Raw genomic sequence first — 19446 nt, 5'->3', positions numbered from 1 at the left:
TCACTCTCTACCCCCGCCCGCCCCCCGCCCCTCTCTAGATGTGACTGCAAGTTGGGGGCTATGTTAATATGGGTAAAAGGAGCAAATTAATAATATTAACATAATATCAAGGGGGTAATTAGCATGAGTGCGGGGGGGATAGTTAGTGTGTGTGACGCTGCGTGCCGCCCCCCCCCCCTCCCACACAACCGCACGTTGGGGAAACAGACCCAACGGGTCTGCACTTGATCTAGTTTAAAATAAAAATAGAAAAAAGCTGGAAACGCACAGATCAGGCAGCAGCTGTGGAAAAAGAAACAGTTAACATTTCAGCTGGACCTTTTGTCAGAATTAGAGATGCAAAACACCATGTTAGTTTTCAGTAGGAAGGGACTGCAGATGCTAGCTTACACCAAAGATAGACACAAAATGCTGGAGTAACTCAGCGGGATAGGTAGTATCTCTGGAGAAGGGCCCCTGCTCTTCTCTCTATACCTACTTCCTCTGGGCTCAATTTTAAGAAGGCATGGCATCTCCTTTCACTTTTACGCAGATGATAGCCAGTTATATATGCCACTCAGGAAAGAAGACGACTATTCTCTAAAATCACTTCTGTCTTGTCTTGAGGACATTAAGTCCTGGATGGCCTTAAACTTTCTGGGACAATGAAAAAAAGACAGAGGTGATTTTGTTTGGCCCCAATGGCTGCCGTGAACCTCCCTTTGTTGACTTGGGTCCACTGGCATTGTCCGTAAAGCCAACAGTTTTAAACCTGGGTTTTAGGATGGACGGTGATTTTAAACTAGATAAACAAATAGTAGGTATGTTGCAAAGCCTACCTGAAGCGTCGTTGAAGATCTGCTGCTGAGGGTGTGCGCGATTTTGGCGCCGTTTAGAGGGGGCGGGTTTAAAACGCGATTTTCTCTAAGCTGTTCCAATCGAAAATGTTCAGCCTAGTTAATTATTAACGAAAAATCGCTGGAAGACCCCGTCGCAAAAGCTATTATTAGGTTTAAAGGCCTTGAATAATAGTTATAGTAGTTTAAAAATCAATCTCTAAACCCGCGACAGCCAGCAACCGCAGGGTCTCATAAAGCAAATAGCAGAAGTTAGGTTGTATATTTTTACATTAAAAAGGGCTTCTAAAGATCCCTTTATACTAAGTTTAATATTGCGAGTAGCTCAATTTGGGCCCATTATATCGCGCAGTATTTTTCTCGGCATTTGGGGCACAAATCTACCGCAATGTGAACGTTCTAAACCAGCGCGTTCCACAGGAACCCACTGGAAAGCTGATTTAAATGGGCATTTATTTACAGCAATTAAACACTAAATTCCTTCCATTTGGCCTATAAATTAATGTAAATGAGATTTAAAAATCATGTTTTATTGTGAATTATTTGTGAATATTATTTGGACATTTAGGCTATTTAAAAATGTTAATCATTTATTAAGAAATGGATAGATGTTTAGATCTAGTAATTGAAGTCTGAAATTAGCTACAATTAGGTAACTAACTAATTATATGCTTTAATTTCAGGTCATCCAAGTAAGATTATTTTATATTTGTTTCAGAATGCTTCAATCTATGATAACTGAAAATTTCATTCAGTTCTCTTAATTTTTAAGAAAGTTATGGGCTTTTGACTGTTCACGATCACAGCTTTTTTGTTATGTCCATAGAAAATCAATAGGGAACAAGATGCTCATTTCCCAGTATGAAAATGGCCATAACTTTTTTAATACTTGAGATATGAAAGTGAATTAGGTGTCAAATTAAACTTATTTTTATGCTTTATCTGATGGGATAAATTACAGACTTGATTTTTAAAATCTCAAAATTTTGTAACATTGCTACAAATAGGCACGGTGGTTAAGTCCAGCTTCTTTCACCTAAGGAAGCTGGCAAAGGTGAAGCCCATCCTCGAGCGGCAGCATTTTGAAACAGTAATCCATGCCTTTATTACATCTAGGCTGGATTACTGTAACGCTCTCTACTCTGGAGTCGCACGAGCTTCATTGGCTCGTCTCCAGCTGGTTCAAAATGTTACCGCTCGCCTTTTGACCGGAACTCAAAAGAGGGAGCACATTAAGCCAATTTTGGCCTCCCTTCACTGGCTCCCAGTGCACTTTCGAGTTCATTTTAAAATTATTTTATTTGTTTTCAAATCATTGAATGGGCTCGCCCCGCCTTACCTCTCTGAGCTGCTCCACCTATATGTTCCTGCCCGGTGCCTCAGGTCAGCTGATCAGCTGCTCCTTGAGGTACCACGGTCTAAGCGGAAGCTCAGAGGGGATAGAGCCTTTTCTGTTGCTGCTCCGGCACTTTGGAACACCTTGCCGTTGCACATCAGACAGGCCCCCTCACTGTCCATCTTCAAATCCTCCCTAAAAACTCATTTTTATTCTCTGGCTTTCGACACTGGCTGAGACATTGTTCCTGTTCTTAGTGCTTTTAATGTCTTTTAATTTTTTACTGTTTTTAGTCCTTCGTTTTACGGTTTTTAATGATTTGTAATAACTTTTTGTCCATGAGTTCTCATGTACAGCACTTTGTGGCAACTGCGGTTGTTTAAAGCGCTTTATAAATAAAGTTTATTATTATAAATAAAGTTTATTATAAGGAGTGGGTGACGTTTCCCAAAACGTCACCCGTCCTTCTCACCAGAGATGTTGCCTGGTAACAGTGCATGGTTCATTTTCAGGTCTTGCCCGTGACATCAGCTGAACTTAGCTTGTAATATTTATGCAAGCCCTTTTAGATATTCAGGAATTCGATATTTACCTTCCTTTATTAATTTTAAATGTCTATTCCCTTCAAATAAAAACAGGGTTAGAAGGCAAGGTCGCCCCTTGATCAACCATATAAAAATTACAACCCATGATAACAAACATCTGTCGTAATTATATTTTGGTGGCTTATCTGGAACATCTACTTAAGAAATATCCACAGAAGATAAATGTTGTTTATGTTGGAAAGCAAATGGTGCACTTCATATTTGAGGAAGCAAAACAGGTAGTTACACAGATTCTTAACTATTGTTTGCTGATCCCTATGTTCAACCATACAAAGCATTTTATCGGGATGCATCATAGCATCATTTAGGAACAGCTCCATCCAAGACTGCAGGAAATTGCAGAGAATTATGGACACAGCCCAGACCATCACACAAACCAACCTCCAATCCAGTGTCTCCATTTACTGTTCACACTGCCTCGGCAAGGCCTGCAGCATAATCAAGGACCAGTCTCACCCCAGTCACTCCCTCTTCTCCCCTCTCACATCAGGCAAGAGGTATAGAAGTGTGAAAACGCACATCTCCGGATTGAGGGAGTTTCTTTCCAGCTGTTGACAGGTCACTGAACCATCCTATCAACAACTAGAGAGCAGTCCTGAGCTACTATCTACCTCACTGGAGACCCTCGGACTATCTTTAATCAGACTTTATCTTGCACTAAATGCTATTAATTTTATCATGTATCTGTACACTGTGGACGGCTCGATTGTAATCATGTATAGTCTTTCCGCTGACTGGTTAGCAGGCAACTAAATGTTTTCAGTGTAACTTGGTAGACGTGATAATAAACTAAACAAAAAAGGTTTTGTTGATATCCTTCCTTCCCGAAATGATAATGAGTGGCTCTGTTGTAAAGGAGCAAAAGTGAGCTCATTTCTTACTGTTGCCGAGCAAAGCGGCTGATGAAAGACCTTTACATGCAGTACCTATGGCTCTTTAATGCCAAGGGTGACATCTTTATTTTCTTCTTTGGTACAGCATAGTGCAGGTGTTTTCAGGTGAAGTCCTTCACTTCTGGTCTAGTTTTGGAAGCACTTCTAAGAGCAGCCAGATAAAAACTCAAAGGTTTGGTATCATTGAAATAGACTTTTATAAATGATGACTGCATGGAATATCAGGGCCTCTGTGGTTTTTACAGTGGGGCAGGTAGCCCTGAGAAAGTAGTAACTGAAACAGAGCCACATAAGCATGACAGCAATATTTTTAAAAGGAAAATTAAGGGGAGGCCATTTAATACTGAGGTGAGAAAAAACTTTTTCACCCAGAGAGTTGTGAATTAGTGGAATTCCCTGCCACAGAGGGCAGTGGAGGCCAAATCACTGGATGGATTTAAGAGAGAGTTGGATGGAGCTCTAGGGGCTGGTGGAATCAAGGGGTTTGGGGAGAAGGCAGGCACGGGTTATTGATTGGGGACGATCAGCCATGATCACAATGAATGGCGGTGCTGGCTCGAAGGGCCGAATGGCCTCCTCCTGCATCTATTCTCTATGTTTCTATGAAAGCTAATGGCGTTGTATACTGCCATGGTTCTGAAAATCCTGAATCGGGTTTCGACAAGTTCTGACAACAGCAGCTCTGCTCAACTGGAATCATTTTCTACACGGATCCAAAACTATTCAACGTCAGAAGATTATACACTTTGAAATTCCACAGTGTAACACAGCAAGCCAATCCAGTACACTTAAACATTTAGCATTACATAATTACAATCAGCGACAGTTACTGCGTGTAATAGTATAACGAGCATCCTGTGCAATAATATGTGGGTAACCCAGTGGCTAGGAGGTGAGGTGTGAGGCAAGGAGAAGGGAATAGAGTGGGGGAAGAATGTCAACAAAATAGAGAGAGTACAGAGGAGATTTACTAGAATGTTGCCTGGGTTTCAGCAACTAAGTTACAGAGAAAGGTTGAACAAGTTAGGGCTTTATTCTTTGGAGCGCAGAAGGTTAAGGGGGGACTTGATAGAGGTTTTTAAAATGATGAGAGGGATAGACAGAGTTGACGTGGAAAAGCTTTTCCCACTGAGAGTAGGGAAGATTCAAACAAGGGGACATGACTTGAGAATTAAGGGACTGAAGTTTAGGGGTAACATGAGGGGGAACTTCTTTACTCAGAGAGTGGTAGCTGTGTGGAATGAGCTTCCAGTAAAGGTGGTGGAGGCAGGTTCGTTTTTATCATTTAAAAATAAATTGGATAGTTATATGGATGGGAAAGGAATGGAGGGTTATGGTCTGAGCGCAGGTATATGGGACTAGGGGAGATTATGTGTTCGGCACGGACTAGAAGGGTCGAGATGGCCTGTTTCCGTGCTGTAATTGTTATATGGTTATATGGTTAATGTCTTGTACTCAAAAAGAACATAAAAGTAGTTTGGAAAGCGATGAAGGTCTTTGAATTACCAAAGTTCAGCACTTGGTTAAAATCTGGGGTACATTTGGTTGGTGTCAATATAGTGGCTTTTGGCTCAAGAATAGGTTTTCCTTTGCAAAACCAAGCAAATTATGCAGAGAATTTAACATTCAAAATGCATTCAGCGTTACACCAAAACCATTGAATACACCTGACCTAATCCTCTACAACAGAGCTGACTCTGCCGTCTAGTTCTCCACATCATGCTTAATTTAACTTTAAACTGCACCACAGCATTTAAAATAAACCAAAGTTTGACACATACAGATAGTAAACAGCTATCTTACTGAAGAATTTACGCCCACAACCTAAACTAGTGCTCCCCTGGCACATCCAATCACTAAAGATTAATCTCTTTTCCTTGGGTGCTATGTGGCTTTTATGTCGTTTACAATTACAAACGCTTAATGGCGACCAATAATCTTCTAATAGTTTTGATGACCAGTTGAAAGATAAACAAAGTAAAAACAGGGGAAACCAGTCCTTGAATAAACATAGAACTGAGAATTTGGCACAGGAACAGGCTCTTCGGCCTGCAACGTCTGTGCTGAACAGAATTCCAAGTTAAACTAATCTCCTCTGCCTGCACGTGATCCACATCCCTCCATATCTATGTTTCCATAAAGCCCCTTAAATGCCACTACTGCATCTGCCTCCACGACCACCCCCAGAAGGTCCAAATAATTCGAAAATGACCTAGATTTGAAACAAATAGTTTTGTGATTCATTGACAATATAATTGGGATGAGGGTTGCATTGCCAGTTTCCTTTTCTCAGCAGAGCTGCTCTGCCTTGGAATGGGCAAGAGAAACTCACCACAGGCACAGCTGCTGGAGTTTAGAAACAGGCAATGCTAGGACTTGAGTAGCGGACCAAGTCCCTTCATCACCACCCAACATTTTTTATTAAAAGTGTATTTGATGGTTGGTACTGACCATTATACGGAGATGCCTCACCTTTGCTGGGCTTCTCCTCAGTGGTATTCGCCAGCAAGGGGGCAGTCAGGACATGCATGCAGTGTTTATAAAAGAAACTCAGGAACTCGGTCTTCTCGGTTTTCTGTGGAAGGAAATTAGGCACTCATTTATAGCAATCTTTTAAATGGAAACAGTACTGGTGTTAAAAAAATATATAATCTGGAATACAGAAACAAATATGCACATCAGGAAACACATCAAAATGAATTCTTCAGACATGGTTATGGCGTGCCTGACTATTAAACATTAAGATCTGACAACGTGGTAAATCCTATCAATAAATCGAGAGCGGTCCTGAGCTACTATCTATCCCCGGGGGGGGGGGTGTCAAGGAAAGAGCGTTCATGTCGCAGCCCTGTTTTCACCAATCTTTCCACCACCACAAGAAGCACAAGAAACGACAAGACAGACACCATTGCATGCAGATGCCAAGAAGTGTGTTCAGTTCTGGCTGAACAACTTCTAATCTTGTGTGTGGACTCGATGAGAAGAAGTCGATCTATCCCAGGGAGGTATCTACATTGGAGATCCTCGGACTATCTTTAACCGGACTTTATCTTGCACTATACACTATTCCTGTTATCCTGCATCTGTACACTGTGGATGGCTCAAATGTAATCATGATCAGTCTCTCCGCTGTCTGGATAGCACGCGACAAAAAGCTTTTCACTATACACAATCAACTAAACAAAACTAAATCCCCTGGGATCTGCAGACACAAGTCTTAATACCTCTGATTCAAGTGGACACTTACTAACAGCATTCAACATTGTCTGGGACACTTTTCTGACTTAGAATGATGTTCAGATTTACCTGCACAAGAGTGGCTTGACTATCAGATTAATTCATGGCATTAAATTAGGAAGGGTGCATAAAAGATTTGAGGATGTTACTGGAATTAGAGTGTTTGGTTACAAGGAGAGGATGCCCAGGCACATAGGAGGTCTTAAAGAGGAATTTAAAATCACGAACGGCATATTTAAAATGAATAGCCAGACCTTTCCCCAGGGTAGGGGGAATCTAAAACCAGAGGGCATAGATTTACAGCAAGATGGAAAAGATTTAAAGGGGAGAGGCCAAGAGCGGTGTGTGTATCGAATGAGTTACCAGAGAAAATAGAGAGGCTGATACAATCATCACCCTTAAATGCCACTTGGACAGGTACATGATAGGAAAGATAGACACAAAATGCTGGAGTAACTGAGCAGGACAGGCAGCATCTCTGGAGAGAAGGGATGGGTGACGTTTCAGATCGAGACCCTTCTTCAGACCCAAAACGTCACCCATTCCTTCTCTCCAGAGATGCTGCCAGTCCCGCTGAGTTACCCCAGCATTTTGTGACTATCTTCAGTTTAAAAAAACATCTGCGGTTCATTCCTACACATGACAGGAAAGGTTTGAAGCGATATGGCCCAGGTGCAGGCAGGTAAGACTAGCTTGGTAAGGCAACTTGGTTTGTGTGGACAAGTTAGGCTGAAGGACTTCTATTTAATAATAGCACATATAAACACAAGTAATAGTTGGGATTTACATGAGATGTTTTCAATTATCTATTGTATCATTACGAATAATATTTCTTGTGACAACTAAGGGAATGAGAGGTTTTGTGTCACTATTTTACCGGCAATTTAGTGCAGTTCTTTTCTAGTCTAGAGATACAGGCCCTTCGGACCCCCGAGTCTGCACCGACCGGCGATCCCACACATTAACGCTCTCTGACATGCACTACAGACAATTTACACTTATACCAATCCAATTAACCTACAAACCTGTACGTCTTTGGAGTGTGGGAGAAAACCGAAGATCTTGGAGAAAACCCACAGGGAGAACGTACAAACTCCATACAAACAGCACCCGTAGTCGAAATCAAATTTGGGTCTCTGGTGCTGCAAGCGCTGTAAGGCAGCAATTCTACTGCTGCATCACCACGCAATTAAATTAGCTAGTGCCATTGGCTCGAGGACATTAACACCCATGAAATTCCACAAATAGTGTAGGAGGGGGCACCAATCAGAGACGGCATCTGCCCATTTCCATCCAGAGATGCTGCCTGACCTGTTGAGTTCCTCCAGCAGTTTGCTGTTTTGCTCACCCATGCAGCTGCCTTTTTTTTGTTTCTCAGTTATCCAGCAGAGGGAACTATTGTGTTTTATAGATATACAACACTTCGAGTTCACATAAAACGACACTACTCAGTTTCCATATATCAATCTAATAAAAGGGCCTAAAGGCTTGTTAAATAGAGAGATAATTTATTTGACAAAATTGCTGTTGACATTTAGCGGATACACCTAACTTTAAAACAGCAAGCCAGTACATTCATTTTACACAATTTTAACTTAATGTTTGGCTAGATCACAGTTTGAAATGGCTCTGTCTAGAGCACAATTACTGGGAAAGAATGCTAACTTTGTAGTAGCACCAGGGATAATATGTTAAGTGAAGGAGGATAAGAGGAATACATTCCTCTGCCTTGCAGGATATGCAGGATCATCTCATTTGAGCTTCGACACCCAGAAAACGTGTGGCTGGGGAGGTGGTTAGAGGCAGTGCGATCTGACACCAAATGCTCCAACACAATCCAGCCTATTAATACTGCGCTCACTCGTGTTATCAAAACTTATTCCCTGTTCAATTATTTTGTCACAAAAGATTGATTTTCATTTTCGACTACACCATTGTTATTAATGCATACTTGCCTGAATGGGTGCAAGTTTGACAACACAATCCAGGTGAAAGCTACTCATTGCCTGAACATTCATCTCCCCCACCACCATCTCAACATGGTTAGACTGTGCGGCTCACACTAAATGAACTATACTTCCAAACCAAGGTTATACGTACCTTTATTGTTGCTGGGTTTAGTGTAATAGAACAATACAGCATAGAAACACGCCCCTCAGCTCAACTCTTTCAAACCGATCAAGTTGTCTAACCAGAAGAAACTGCAGTTGCTGGTTTACAAAAAACCCCACAAAATGCTGGAGTAACCCAGAGGATCACGCAGCATCTCTGGAGAACATGGATTGGAGACATTTCAGGTTGAGAAGCTTCTTCAGGTGGCCTGAGCAGAAATGTCACCTATCCTTGTTCTCCAAGGATGGTGCCTAACCTTGTGAGGTATTCCAGCACATTGTGTCTTTGTTTTGTAAACCAGCATCTGCAGTTCCTCGTTTCCCCATTTTGACTGTTCCACTGCGAAAGGTTTTCAAGAGACATTATGGATATAAGATTGAGGAAATCCAAGGATCAATATCAATGGGAAGGTAAGGATCCTTTGTCACAATGTACTGCGGCAATAACGAGTGCATAATGTTCCTGCACATGTGAAGTGTGGATGATCAGACAGGATTGACCATCTTGGATGAAGTGGGATGGGCGGGATATTCATCTTTGGGAGTTAAATTTAGAATTTGAGCCTTTGTGGCAGATATACAGAGAGATCAAGGAAAACAAAGAATAACTACAATGAAAACGACTAAGCAAAGCAGCAAGGCTCCGTATTTCAGAAAACGTCTGGGTAGCAAAAACATGTCCTGCCATTTTTGAAGCTGAGGTATCAGGGAATGAGACACAACTGATACTTTTTTTTTAAATTGGTAAAAATAAACAGATACGATGGAAAAACGAATGTGAGAAACACACGGGTGGAAAACAGAGCGAGAGGTAAAAATACTTACGTTGGCTGTGGCCAACATGTTCTCAGGGTCGACCAGTGTGCGGAGTAGTCCCATAAGTTGGACTGCACCGCCGAGCTCAGGATCTGGATCACAAATCATATGTTCAATGATGAGATTAATGAGGAGGATATCCTAAAAGAAAGAACACCAATAACTATGAGTTTCACTTCTAAACCAAGATGCAAAAGGGTGCAAAGCTGCACCAATAATAGTAGAAGATATATTCCTTTTCTTTGGACACATATACATACCCGCAGTTACATTTGGTTAAATCTAGGTACTAAACTGAATTTAAAAATGGTACACGTGAACCCATTCTTGTTTTCTGCTGTCATTCAAGTTTACATAATGTGGCTGATTAGGTTATCATCTTGCTTATTTGTTTCCAGTGATGCTTTGAACATGGACTGTTTGCCCTCCTCCCATCAGGGAGACGGTACAGGAGCCTCAGGTCTCGTACCAGCAGGATGAGGAACAGCTTCTACAATTATACCATCACATTGCTGAACTCGGAGTCCCGCCGATAGATTTCTCCGGTCCCTCCGTCCCCATTGTTTAATTATTCTGTATTTTTGATTATTCTGTATCTTCTTTTTTTTTAAATTTCTATATGCACTACTACTACGGACTGACGCAAAACTGCATTTCATTGTACCCATACTTAGTATTTGTGCAATGACATTAAAGTTGAATTGAATTGAATTGAATTTGAACTATTCAAAATACATGGTTATGCTTTACTGTAAGTCAAAATCATCTTTTATTGCACGCCTTTGAAACTGCAAAGAAGCATTACAGGCTGTTGTAACAACTCAATGATTAAGTGTTTTTTGTTGTGAATATACCAACATTTCTACTATTTGGAAAAGAGATACAGTGCGGAAACAGGCCCTCCAGCCCATCGAGTTTGTGCGGACCAGTGATCACTCCATACACCAACACTATCCTACACACTAGGGGCAATTTAGAATTTTACCCAAGTCAATTAACCTACAAACCAGTACATCTTTGAAATGTGGTAGGAAACCAGAGCACCCGGAGAAAACCCATCGGTCACAGGGAGAATAGAAACATAGAAAAATAGGTGCAGGAGTAGGCCATTTGTCCTTTTAAGCCAGCATATGATCATGGCTGATCATCTAAAATCTGTACTCCTGCACATATCCCTTGATTCCTTTAGCCCAAAGAGTCAAATCAAACTCTCTCTTGAAAACATCCAGCGAATTGGACTCCATTGTCTTGTGCGGCAGAGAATTCCAGATTCACAACGCTCTGGGCGAAAAAGTTTTTCCTCAAACTGTACAAACTCCGTACAGATAGCACCAGTAGTCAGGATCGCGCCTGGGTCTCTGGCGCTGTGAGACAGCAACTCTACCACTGCGCCACAGTGCTGTCTCAGACTATTCCCACACATGCCAGGATGATTGTACTATAAAGTGGTCAAACATGATGAAATCCGTCTCCACTACACATAATTTCACGATTGTATAAAAAACTAGGAGCAGCAGTAGGATACTTGGATCCTAGACAGTGCTTGCCATTTAATAAGATCATGGCTAATCTGATTATTGCCTCAATTACACATCCCGTCTACCTGCAGTAACTTTTTAATCCTCTTGCTTTATCTACTTTGGCCGTAATACACTGCATCCACCACCCTTTCAAGGAGAGTGTGCTGAAGACTCATACTTTGAGAGAGAAAAAAATATATACAGCTGTGTTAAATGTGTGGCCTCCTAGCTCTAGATTCTCCCACAACAGGAAATAACCTCTCCACACCACCAAAGTCAAGTTCACTATGATTCTCATATTTCAAGCCCATTCTCGCTCTTCTAAACTTGAGTGGGTACGAGATGGTTAACCTTTCCTCATAAAACAAACTACCCATTCCAGATTTCAGTCTAACAAAGCTCTGAATTGCTTCCAACCCATTAAAATCTTTCCTTAAAATAAGGAAACTCATAAAAGTATATTGCGTTCCAGGAGCAGTCCATAAATGAACCACAAGTTCTCTACTGCTGTATTTATGGAGCAGCACAGCACGGAAACACACCTTTCTGCCCATCTTGTCTATACCAGCTAAGATAGCAAACTGGGCTAATCTAATATGCCCGTGTTCAGCTCATAGCCCTATACACCATTCATATTCATATATCTGTTCAAAAGTTGTAATTATATTCTTCATTTGATGCTATCCATATAACTTGTCGGTTCTTTTTGCTTAGTTTAGTTTAGTTTAGAGATACAGCGCTGAAACAGGCCCTTCGGCCCACCGAGTCCACGCCAACCAGCGATCTCCGCACATTAACACTATCCTACACCCACTAGGGACAATTTTTACATTTAACAAGCCAATTAACCTACAAACCTGTACGTCTTTGGAGTGTGGAAGGAAACCGAAGATCTCGGAGAAAACCCACGCCGGTCACGGGAGAACGTACAAACTCTGTACAGACAGCACCCGTAGTCGGGATGGAACCCGGGTCTCCGGCGCTGCATTCGCTGTAAGGCAGCAACTCTACCGCTGTGCCACCGTGACCGCCCCAACATGTCTTGTTCTGTTTTTGCATCAACTAGTGCCAGTGGTAAGCACTATGCTATTTTGTAGGATTTTGAAGCGGGGAAAAAAGGTAATTGTATTAACCTGTAACATTTTAGGGAGCTTCAGTTCGCCTATCCCAGGTCAACATTACTTCTAATCTGAGGAGAAGCTGACAAATAAATGGCATCAGGCAGGGTGTAGCAATCCAGCCTTTCTGCTGCTAGCCAAAGCATTTCCTTTATGGAGCTGTACGACTGGGTATTATGCCAAGTGTAATAGAAATACTGGCACTGAGCCAAAGAGTTAAGAGGGCTGTTCTGAGAATGCTTTGTTCTAGCATCAAAATGGTTTCCCCTGTTATTTTTTTGTGTCCAACCCCAACTGTGTACATACTTATTTATCCCTCAGATGAAGAAACTAAGGAAAAAGCATGGCTGATGTTTACATTCAGTGTTTTATTTCTATACAAGATAATCTATGTTGAGGCAGCTGAGGTCCTCAGCATCAATCTCCCAGGATTTCCCAGAAAGAGAGGGAAATCGAGAAAGAGAAATTGAGAGAGATAGAAATAGAGAGAGAAATAGAGAGAGAGAGATATAGAAATAGAGAGAGAAATAGAGCGAGAGAGAGATAGAAATAGAGAGAGAAATAGAGAGAAAGAGAGAAAGAGAGAGAAATAGAGAGAGAGAGAGATAGAAATAGAGAGAGAAATAGAGAGAAATCAAGAGAGAGAGCGAGAGAGAGAGAGATCGAGAGAGCTCGAGAGATTGAGAGAGAGAGCTCGAGAGAGAGAGAGCTCGAGAGAGAGAGAGCTCGAGAGAGAGAGAGAGAGAGAGATCGAGAGAGAGAGAGAGAGAGAGAGAGAGAGAAAGAAAAAAAGAAAAATAGAGGGGGAGAGGGGGAGAGAAATAGAGGGGGAGAAAAAGAGAGGGTGGAAAAGAGTGGAAGAAAAAGAGTAGGAGTGGGAGAGGAGAGAAGGGAGAGGGAGAGAAGGTTAAAAGGAAAATAGGACACTATGAACTTTCTCAATTTAAAAAACCTATACTGATGGTCCAATACAATAAACCATTTAATAGATTCCAAAGAGGAAAAAAGATTACAAGGGGAGTAAGGGGTGACCGTGGCTGACAAGGGAAGTCAGGGACAGTATAAAAATAAAAGAGAAGTACAACATAGCAAAGATGAGCGGGAAGCCAGAGAATTGGGTAAAGTTTAAAGAGCAACAGAAGGTAACTAAAAAGGCAATACAGGGAGAAAAGATGAGGTACGAAGGTAAGCTAGCCAAGCATATAAAGGAGGATAGTAAAAGCTTCTTTAGGTATGTGAAGAGGAAAAAATAGTTAAGACCAAAGTTGGACCCTTGAAGACTGAAAAGGGTGAATTTATTATGGAGAACAAGGAAATGTTGAACAGGTACTTTGGATCCGTCTTCACTAAGGAGGACACAAACAATCTTCCTGATATAGTAGTGGCCAGAGGATCTGGGGTGACAGAGGAACTGGAGGAAATCCACATTAGGCAGGAAATGGTGTTGGGTAGACTGATGGGACTGAAGGCTGATAAATCCACAGGGCCTGATGGTCTGCATCCCAGGGTACTTAAGGAAGTGGCTCCAGAAATTGGTGGACACATTGGAGATCATTTTCCAATGTTCTATAGTTTCAAGATCAGTTCCTGGGGATTGGAGGGTAGCTAATGTTATCCCACTTTTTAAGAAAGGCGAGAAAGAGAGAGAAAACAGGGAATTATAGACCAGTTAGCCTGCCATCGGTGGTGGGGAAGATGCTGAAATCAATCATAGAAGATGAAATAGCTGGAAGAAGAAAGGAAGAGGCGGAGACAGGGGGCTGAGGGAGAGCTGGGAAGGGGAGGAGAAAGCCGGGACTACCTGAAATTAAAGAAGTCAATGTTCGTACCGCTGGGGTGTAAACTGCCCAAGCAAAATATGAGGTGCTGCTCCTCCAATTTACGGTAGGCCTCACTCTGGTCATGGAGGAGGCCCAGGACAGAAAGGTCAGAGTGTACCTGGACTTTCAGAAAGCATTTGATAAGGTCCCACATAAGAGGTTAGTAGGCAAAATTAGGGCACATGGTATTGGGGCTAGAATGCTGACATGAATAGAAAATTGGTTGGCAGACAGGAAACAAAGAGTACTGATTAACGGGTCCCTTTCAGAATGGCAGGCAGTGACTAGTGGGGTACCGCAAGGCTCAGTACTGGGACCGCAACTATTTACAATATACATCAATAATTTAGATGAAGGGATTCAAAGTAACATTAGCAAATTTGCAGATGACACAAAGCTGGGTGGCAGTGTGAACTGTGAGGAGGATTCTATGAGAATGCAGGGTAACTTGGACAGGTTGGGTGAGTGGGCAGATGCATGGCAGATGCAGTTTAATGTGGATGTATGTGAGGTTTTCCACTTTGGTAGCAAAAACAGAAAGGCAGATTATTATCTAAATGGTATCAAGTTGGGAAAAGGGGAAGTACAATGAGATCTGGGGGTCCTTATTCATCAGTCAATGAAAGTAAGCACACAGGTACAGCAGGCAGTGAAGAAAGCGAATGGCATGTTGGTCTTCATCATAAGAGGAGTTGAGTATAGGAGCAAAGATATCCTTCTGCAGTTGCACAGGGCCCTAGTGAGACCACACCTGGAGTATTCTGTGCAGTTTTGGTCTCCAAATTTGAGGAAGGACATTCTTGCTATTGAGGGAGTGCAGCGTAGATTCACAAAGTTAATTCGTGGGGTGGAGGGACTGTCCTATGCTGAGAGAATGGAGTTGCTGGGCTGGTATACTCTGGAATTTAAAAGGATGAGAGGGTTTCTTATTGAAACATATAAGATTATTAAGGGTTTGGACACGCTAGAGTCAGGAAACATATTCCCGATGTCGGGGGAGTCCAGAACCAGGTTTAAAACCACACACAGTTTAAGAATAAGGGGTAAGCCTTTTAGAACGGAGATGAGGAAAGACTTTTTCACACAGAGAGTTGTGAGTCTGTGGAAGTCTCTGCCTCAGAGGGTGGTGGAGGCCGGTTCTCTGGATACTTTCAAGAGAGAGCTCTTAAAGATAGCAGAGTCAGGGGATATGGGGAGTAGGCAGGAACGGGGTACTGATTGGAGATGATCAGCCATGATCAGATCACATTGAATGGCGGTGCTGGCTCGAAGGGACGAATGGCCTACTCCTGCACCTATTGTCTATTGTCATTCATAGGCTAAAATCTGAGAATTTGTACCACATTGATAAAGTGCACCTGATGATTTACGGTCATATATATCTTCATGTGAAATGTCAAACTAAGGCTCTGGCAATTAAATGTTCAAAGGCACTATTTGAAATGGACCAGAGAGCTTTTGTTGCCCTGGTCAACACAAGTTTTTCAAAATAAAATAAAAGCCCAAATAAAAATTCACCTTGCAAGATTTATTTAATGGGTACCCCGGAGGAAAGGATATTTATTTGATTAATGTCTCGTTTGAAAGATAGTACATCTACTTTGATGGTCTGGATTATGTGCACAATTCTCTAAAGTGGGATTAGAGCCGAATTATTTTAATAATTAATTACTACATCTTTGCTATTGAGGCAGTGCAGCGTAGGTTCACGAGTTTAATCCCCGGGATGGTGGAACTGTCATATGAGGAAAGATTGGAAAGACGGCTTGTATTCACTGGAATTTAGAAGGATGGGAGGGGATCTTATAGAAACGTATAAAATTATAAAAGGACTGGTCAAGCTAGATGCAGGAAAAAAAAATCCCAATGATGGGGGAGTCCAGAAACAGGGGCCACGGTCTAAAAATAAAGGGGAGGCCATTTAAAACTGAGATGAGAAAAAACCTTTTCACCCAGAGAGTTGTCAATTTGTGGAATTATCTGCCATGGAAGGCAGAGGCCAAGTCACTGGATGAATTTAAAAGAGAGTTAGATAGAGCTCTTGGGGCCAGTGGAATTAAGGGATATGGGGAGAAGGCAGGCACAGGTTACTGATTATGGATGATCAGCCATGATCACAATGATTGGTGGTGCAGACTCGAAGGGCTAAATGGCCTCTTCCTGCACCTATTTTCTAATACATTCTATCCTAATCTAAAATATGCAGTAAATCAGTAATGATTTAAACATTGATCCATTTATTCCGTGTAATGCGACACAGGCTGCCCTAATTAACTTTAAACATTTCTTTGCAAACACAGCTCCCAAATACTCACATCATCATTTTGTTGAGCTTCCTGCATGACAAATTCTCGTACCATGGAGGGATTATACTCAACCAAATAGGAAAATATATCAGTGGCTGCACTTCGCACCTGAACGTCATCCATACCCTGCAAATCAATATTTGCAAAGTTATTAAGGTACACAGCTACCATGTAATATTAAAGTTTGGAAAGAAAACAGTACTTTGACCAAGATGCCAATATCAGCCTTCAGCACTCCTCGTGCAGTTAAGTAGTGCAATATGGTGGAGTGGAGATATAGATTAGTGGAGGAGTGGAAGAGCAGGCCAAATCCCCAATCTGCTTTCTGTATTGTCTTTGGGAAACATGTTGTCCTTTATCTTATTTAGCCTATTACTGCCCTCCAGAGATGCTGCCTGACCTGCTGAGTTACTCCTGCACTTTGTCTTCCATGCTAGATTCCAGCATCTGCAGTTCCTTGTGCTTCTATCCTTTATCTCAATTCCCAAGTTCCATCCTCCCCGTGGATCGGTCTCGCATTTCAATCATCCTTGCTTTCGCTGTCCAACCTTTTCATCACTCTACCTTCAGGCAGCACCTCTCCACAAATATGGAGACCAAAATCATACAGTACTCCAGATAGTACTCTGCCAGGACATCATTTCAACAGCATCTTTTTAGTTTGGTTTGTTTGGAGATACAGCGTGGAAACAGACCCTTCCGTCCACCGAGTCCATGCCGACCAGCAATCCCCACACGCTAACAATATCCTGTATATTTACAATTTAACCAAGCCAATTAGCCTACAAACCTGTATGTCTTTGGAGTGTGGGAGGAAACTGGAGCACCCGGAGAAAACCCACGCAGGTCACGGGGAGAATGTACAAACTCTGTACAGACAACACCCGTGGTCAGACTCGAACCTGGGTCTCTGGTGCTGCAAGGCAGCAACTCTGCCGCTGCACCATCGTGCCGCCCCTGTCATCTCCTCACATCTTAGCTACAGTTTAAAATGTTATTCTCTTTTAACCACCAGCTTAAGTGATCCATCAAAATTTGCAATATTTAAAAATAGTTTTTTGCATCTTAAATATTTTTGAACATAGAAAATGTTTAAATTAGTCCAGTTACGCATTTGCATTATTTACTTGGTGGGAGTATTCTTAGTATATTTGTGGACACGGTGTATTAGTTGTTTGAGGGAGGAGGAATCAATACCAGACATCGGATCAACGATAGAGCCGTGAAAACTTTGAGCATAGCTACGTAACTTAAGAGACAAATACAAAACATCCAGCATACTGAGAACATCCAGGACAGTGGATTGGAAAGTGGGTTTATGAACCCATTAAAAATAAGCCCGAATTCAACGTAAATAATCAGCCAGTTTTAATTTAAAAAAAAACAAAAAAACCATGCTGGTATCATTCAGCAGATCAAACTCTATTAGATGTGATGAAGGGTCATTGGCCAGAAATGTTAATTCGGGACAGATGCTGCCTTCCAGCATTTTCCATTATAGTTCAGATTTTCAGCATCTGGAGGTTTCTTTATCTTTTATCTTTCCTTGATATTTCACCCCTCTTTGAGGGTATTTTAGAGTAACTAGGATGCCCTACAGAGGGCAGTAATCTCCAGATTCCCACTTTAGCCACATGCTAGTAGTCACAAAAGTAGGAAGACACAGCAGATGGAATGGTGATTGAGGTCTTGAAGGTCAGTCTAGATGTAGCGTCAATATCCCATTTCCCTCCACAGATGCTGCCTGACCTGCTGCTTTCCTTCCTTTGACAATAATGACTACTTCCAAGAAAGGCATTGCAATAATCCTGAGGATTTAAATTATCATAGAGATTGGATAAATCAAATTGGCAGGGGTTGCATCGAGGGTAAGTGTATATACTGTGCATGTCTTGCCCTGGTTTAACTTACAGACACATGTCAGAATTAAATTCTATCTGCCTTTCCTTTGCCCACTTTTTTTTCCAGATTTCCAGCACCTGCAGTTTCTTAATTTTTATTTACTTACTTTTTCATTTTATATGCCTCTACATTGCTGTCAGTTAATGTATTTTCATATTTTACCTTCTCCAATGTTTTTGTTGTTATTTTTTTCTATGTTTCCTAATGATAATCACAACATTGTATATATGTATTTTTCAATATGACAGTGTGTCTTTCCCACATGTACCTTTTCTGAGTTTTATGAAACACTTCCTTTGACAATAATGACTACTTCCAAGAAAGGCATTGCAATAATCCTGAGGATTTTAATTATCATAGAGATTGGATAAATCAAATTGGCAGGGGTTGCATCGAGGGTAAGTGTATAGAATCAACTCAGACGGTTACTTAGAGTAATACATTAGGGAGCCAACCAGAGAGCAGTCTATTTAAGATCTGATATTGTGCAATGAGACAGGATTAATTAGTGATCTCATAGCAGAGAGTTTTCCATGAAAAAGTAATCAGAGCATGAGAGAATTTCAAATACAGATTGAGGGTGTGAAATGCAGACTGAAACTCATGTCCTCAATTTAAACGAAAAGGCATTAACAATGGTACGAGGTCAGAGATGGTTAGAGTAGACTCGAAAGATAAATTAAAAGGCAAGATAGTATACAAGAGGTGCAAAACATTTAAGGAAGTGTTTCATAAAACTCAGAAAAGGTACATGTGGGAAAGACACACTGTCATATTGAAAAATATATATATACAATGTTGTGATTATCATCAGGAAACATAGAAAAAAATAACAACAAAAACATTGGAGAAGGTAAAATATGAAAATACATTAACTGACAGCAATGTAGAGGCATATAAAATGAAAAAGTAAGTAAATAAAAATTAAGAAACTGCAGGTGCTGGA

General features: G+C 41.4%; 2 protein-coding genes across 4 annotated transcripts in view; both read right to left on the bottom strand.

Annotated features, from left to right (window-relative positions):
- ccdc88c (coiled-coil domain containing 88C) overlaps positions 1–19446 on the bottom strand; it is a 445054-nt gene that overhangs the window by 41423 nt on the left and 384185 nt on the right. The gene's annotated exons all lie outside the window — the stretch shown is intronic.
- The window catches only part of ppp4r3a (protein phosphatase 4 regulatory subunit 3A), a 106292-nt gene that overhangs the window by 16884 nt on the left and 69962 nt on the right, over positions 1–19446 (bottom strand). For 2 of the 3 annotated variants that reach the window (XM_033027530.1, XM_033027531.1), the window contains exons 7-9: positions 16608–16724; positions 9844–9975; positions 6122–6245 (exon numbers count right to left, since the gene is read on the bottom strand). In XM_033027530.1, the coding sequence (XP_032883421.1) occupies positions 6122–6245; positions 9844–9975; positions 16608–16724 (373 nt within the window). The remainder of the gene's footprint in view (positions 1–6121; positions 6246–9843; positions 9976–16607; positions 16725–19446) is intronic. The other variant, XM_033027532.1, reaches the window with a different exon arrangement.

The sequence above is a fragment of the Amblyraja radiata genome, chromosome 9, assembly GCF_010909765.2.
Source record: "Amblyraja radiata isolate CabotCenter1 chromosome 9, sAmbRad1.1.pri, whole genome shotgun sequence".
Taxonomy (NCBI): Eukaryota; Metazoa; Chordata; class Chondrichthyes; order Rajiformes; family Rajidae; genus Amblyraja; species Amblyraja radiata.
The sequence above is the reverse complement of the archived record's forward strand: the minus strand, read 5'-3'. Positions and strand labels throughout refer to the sequence as shown.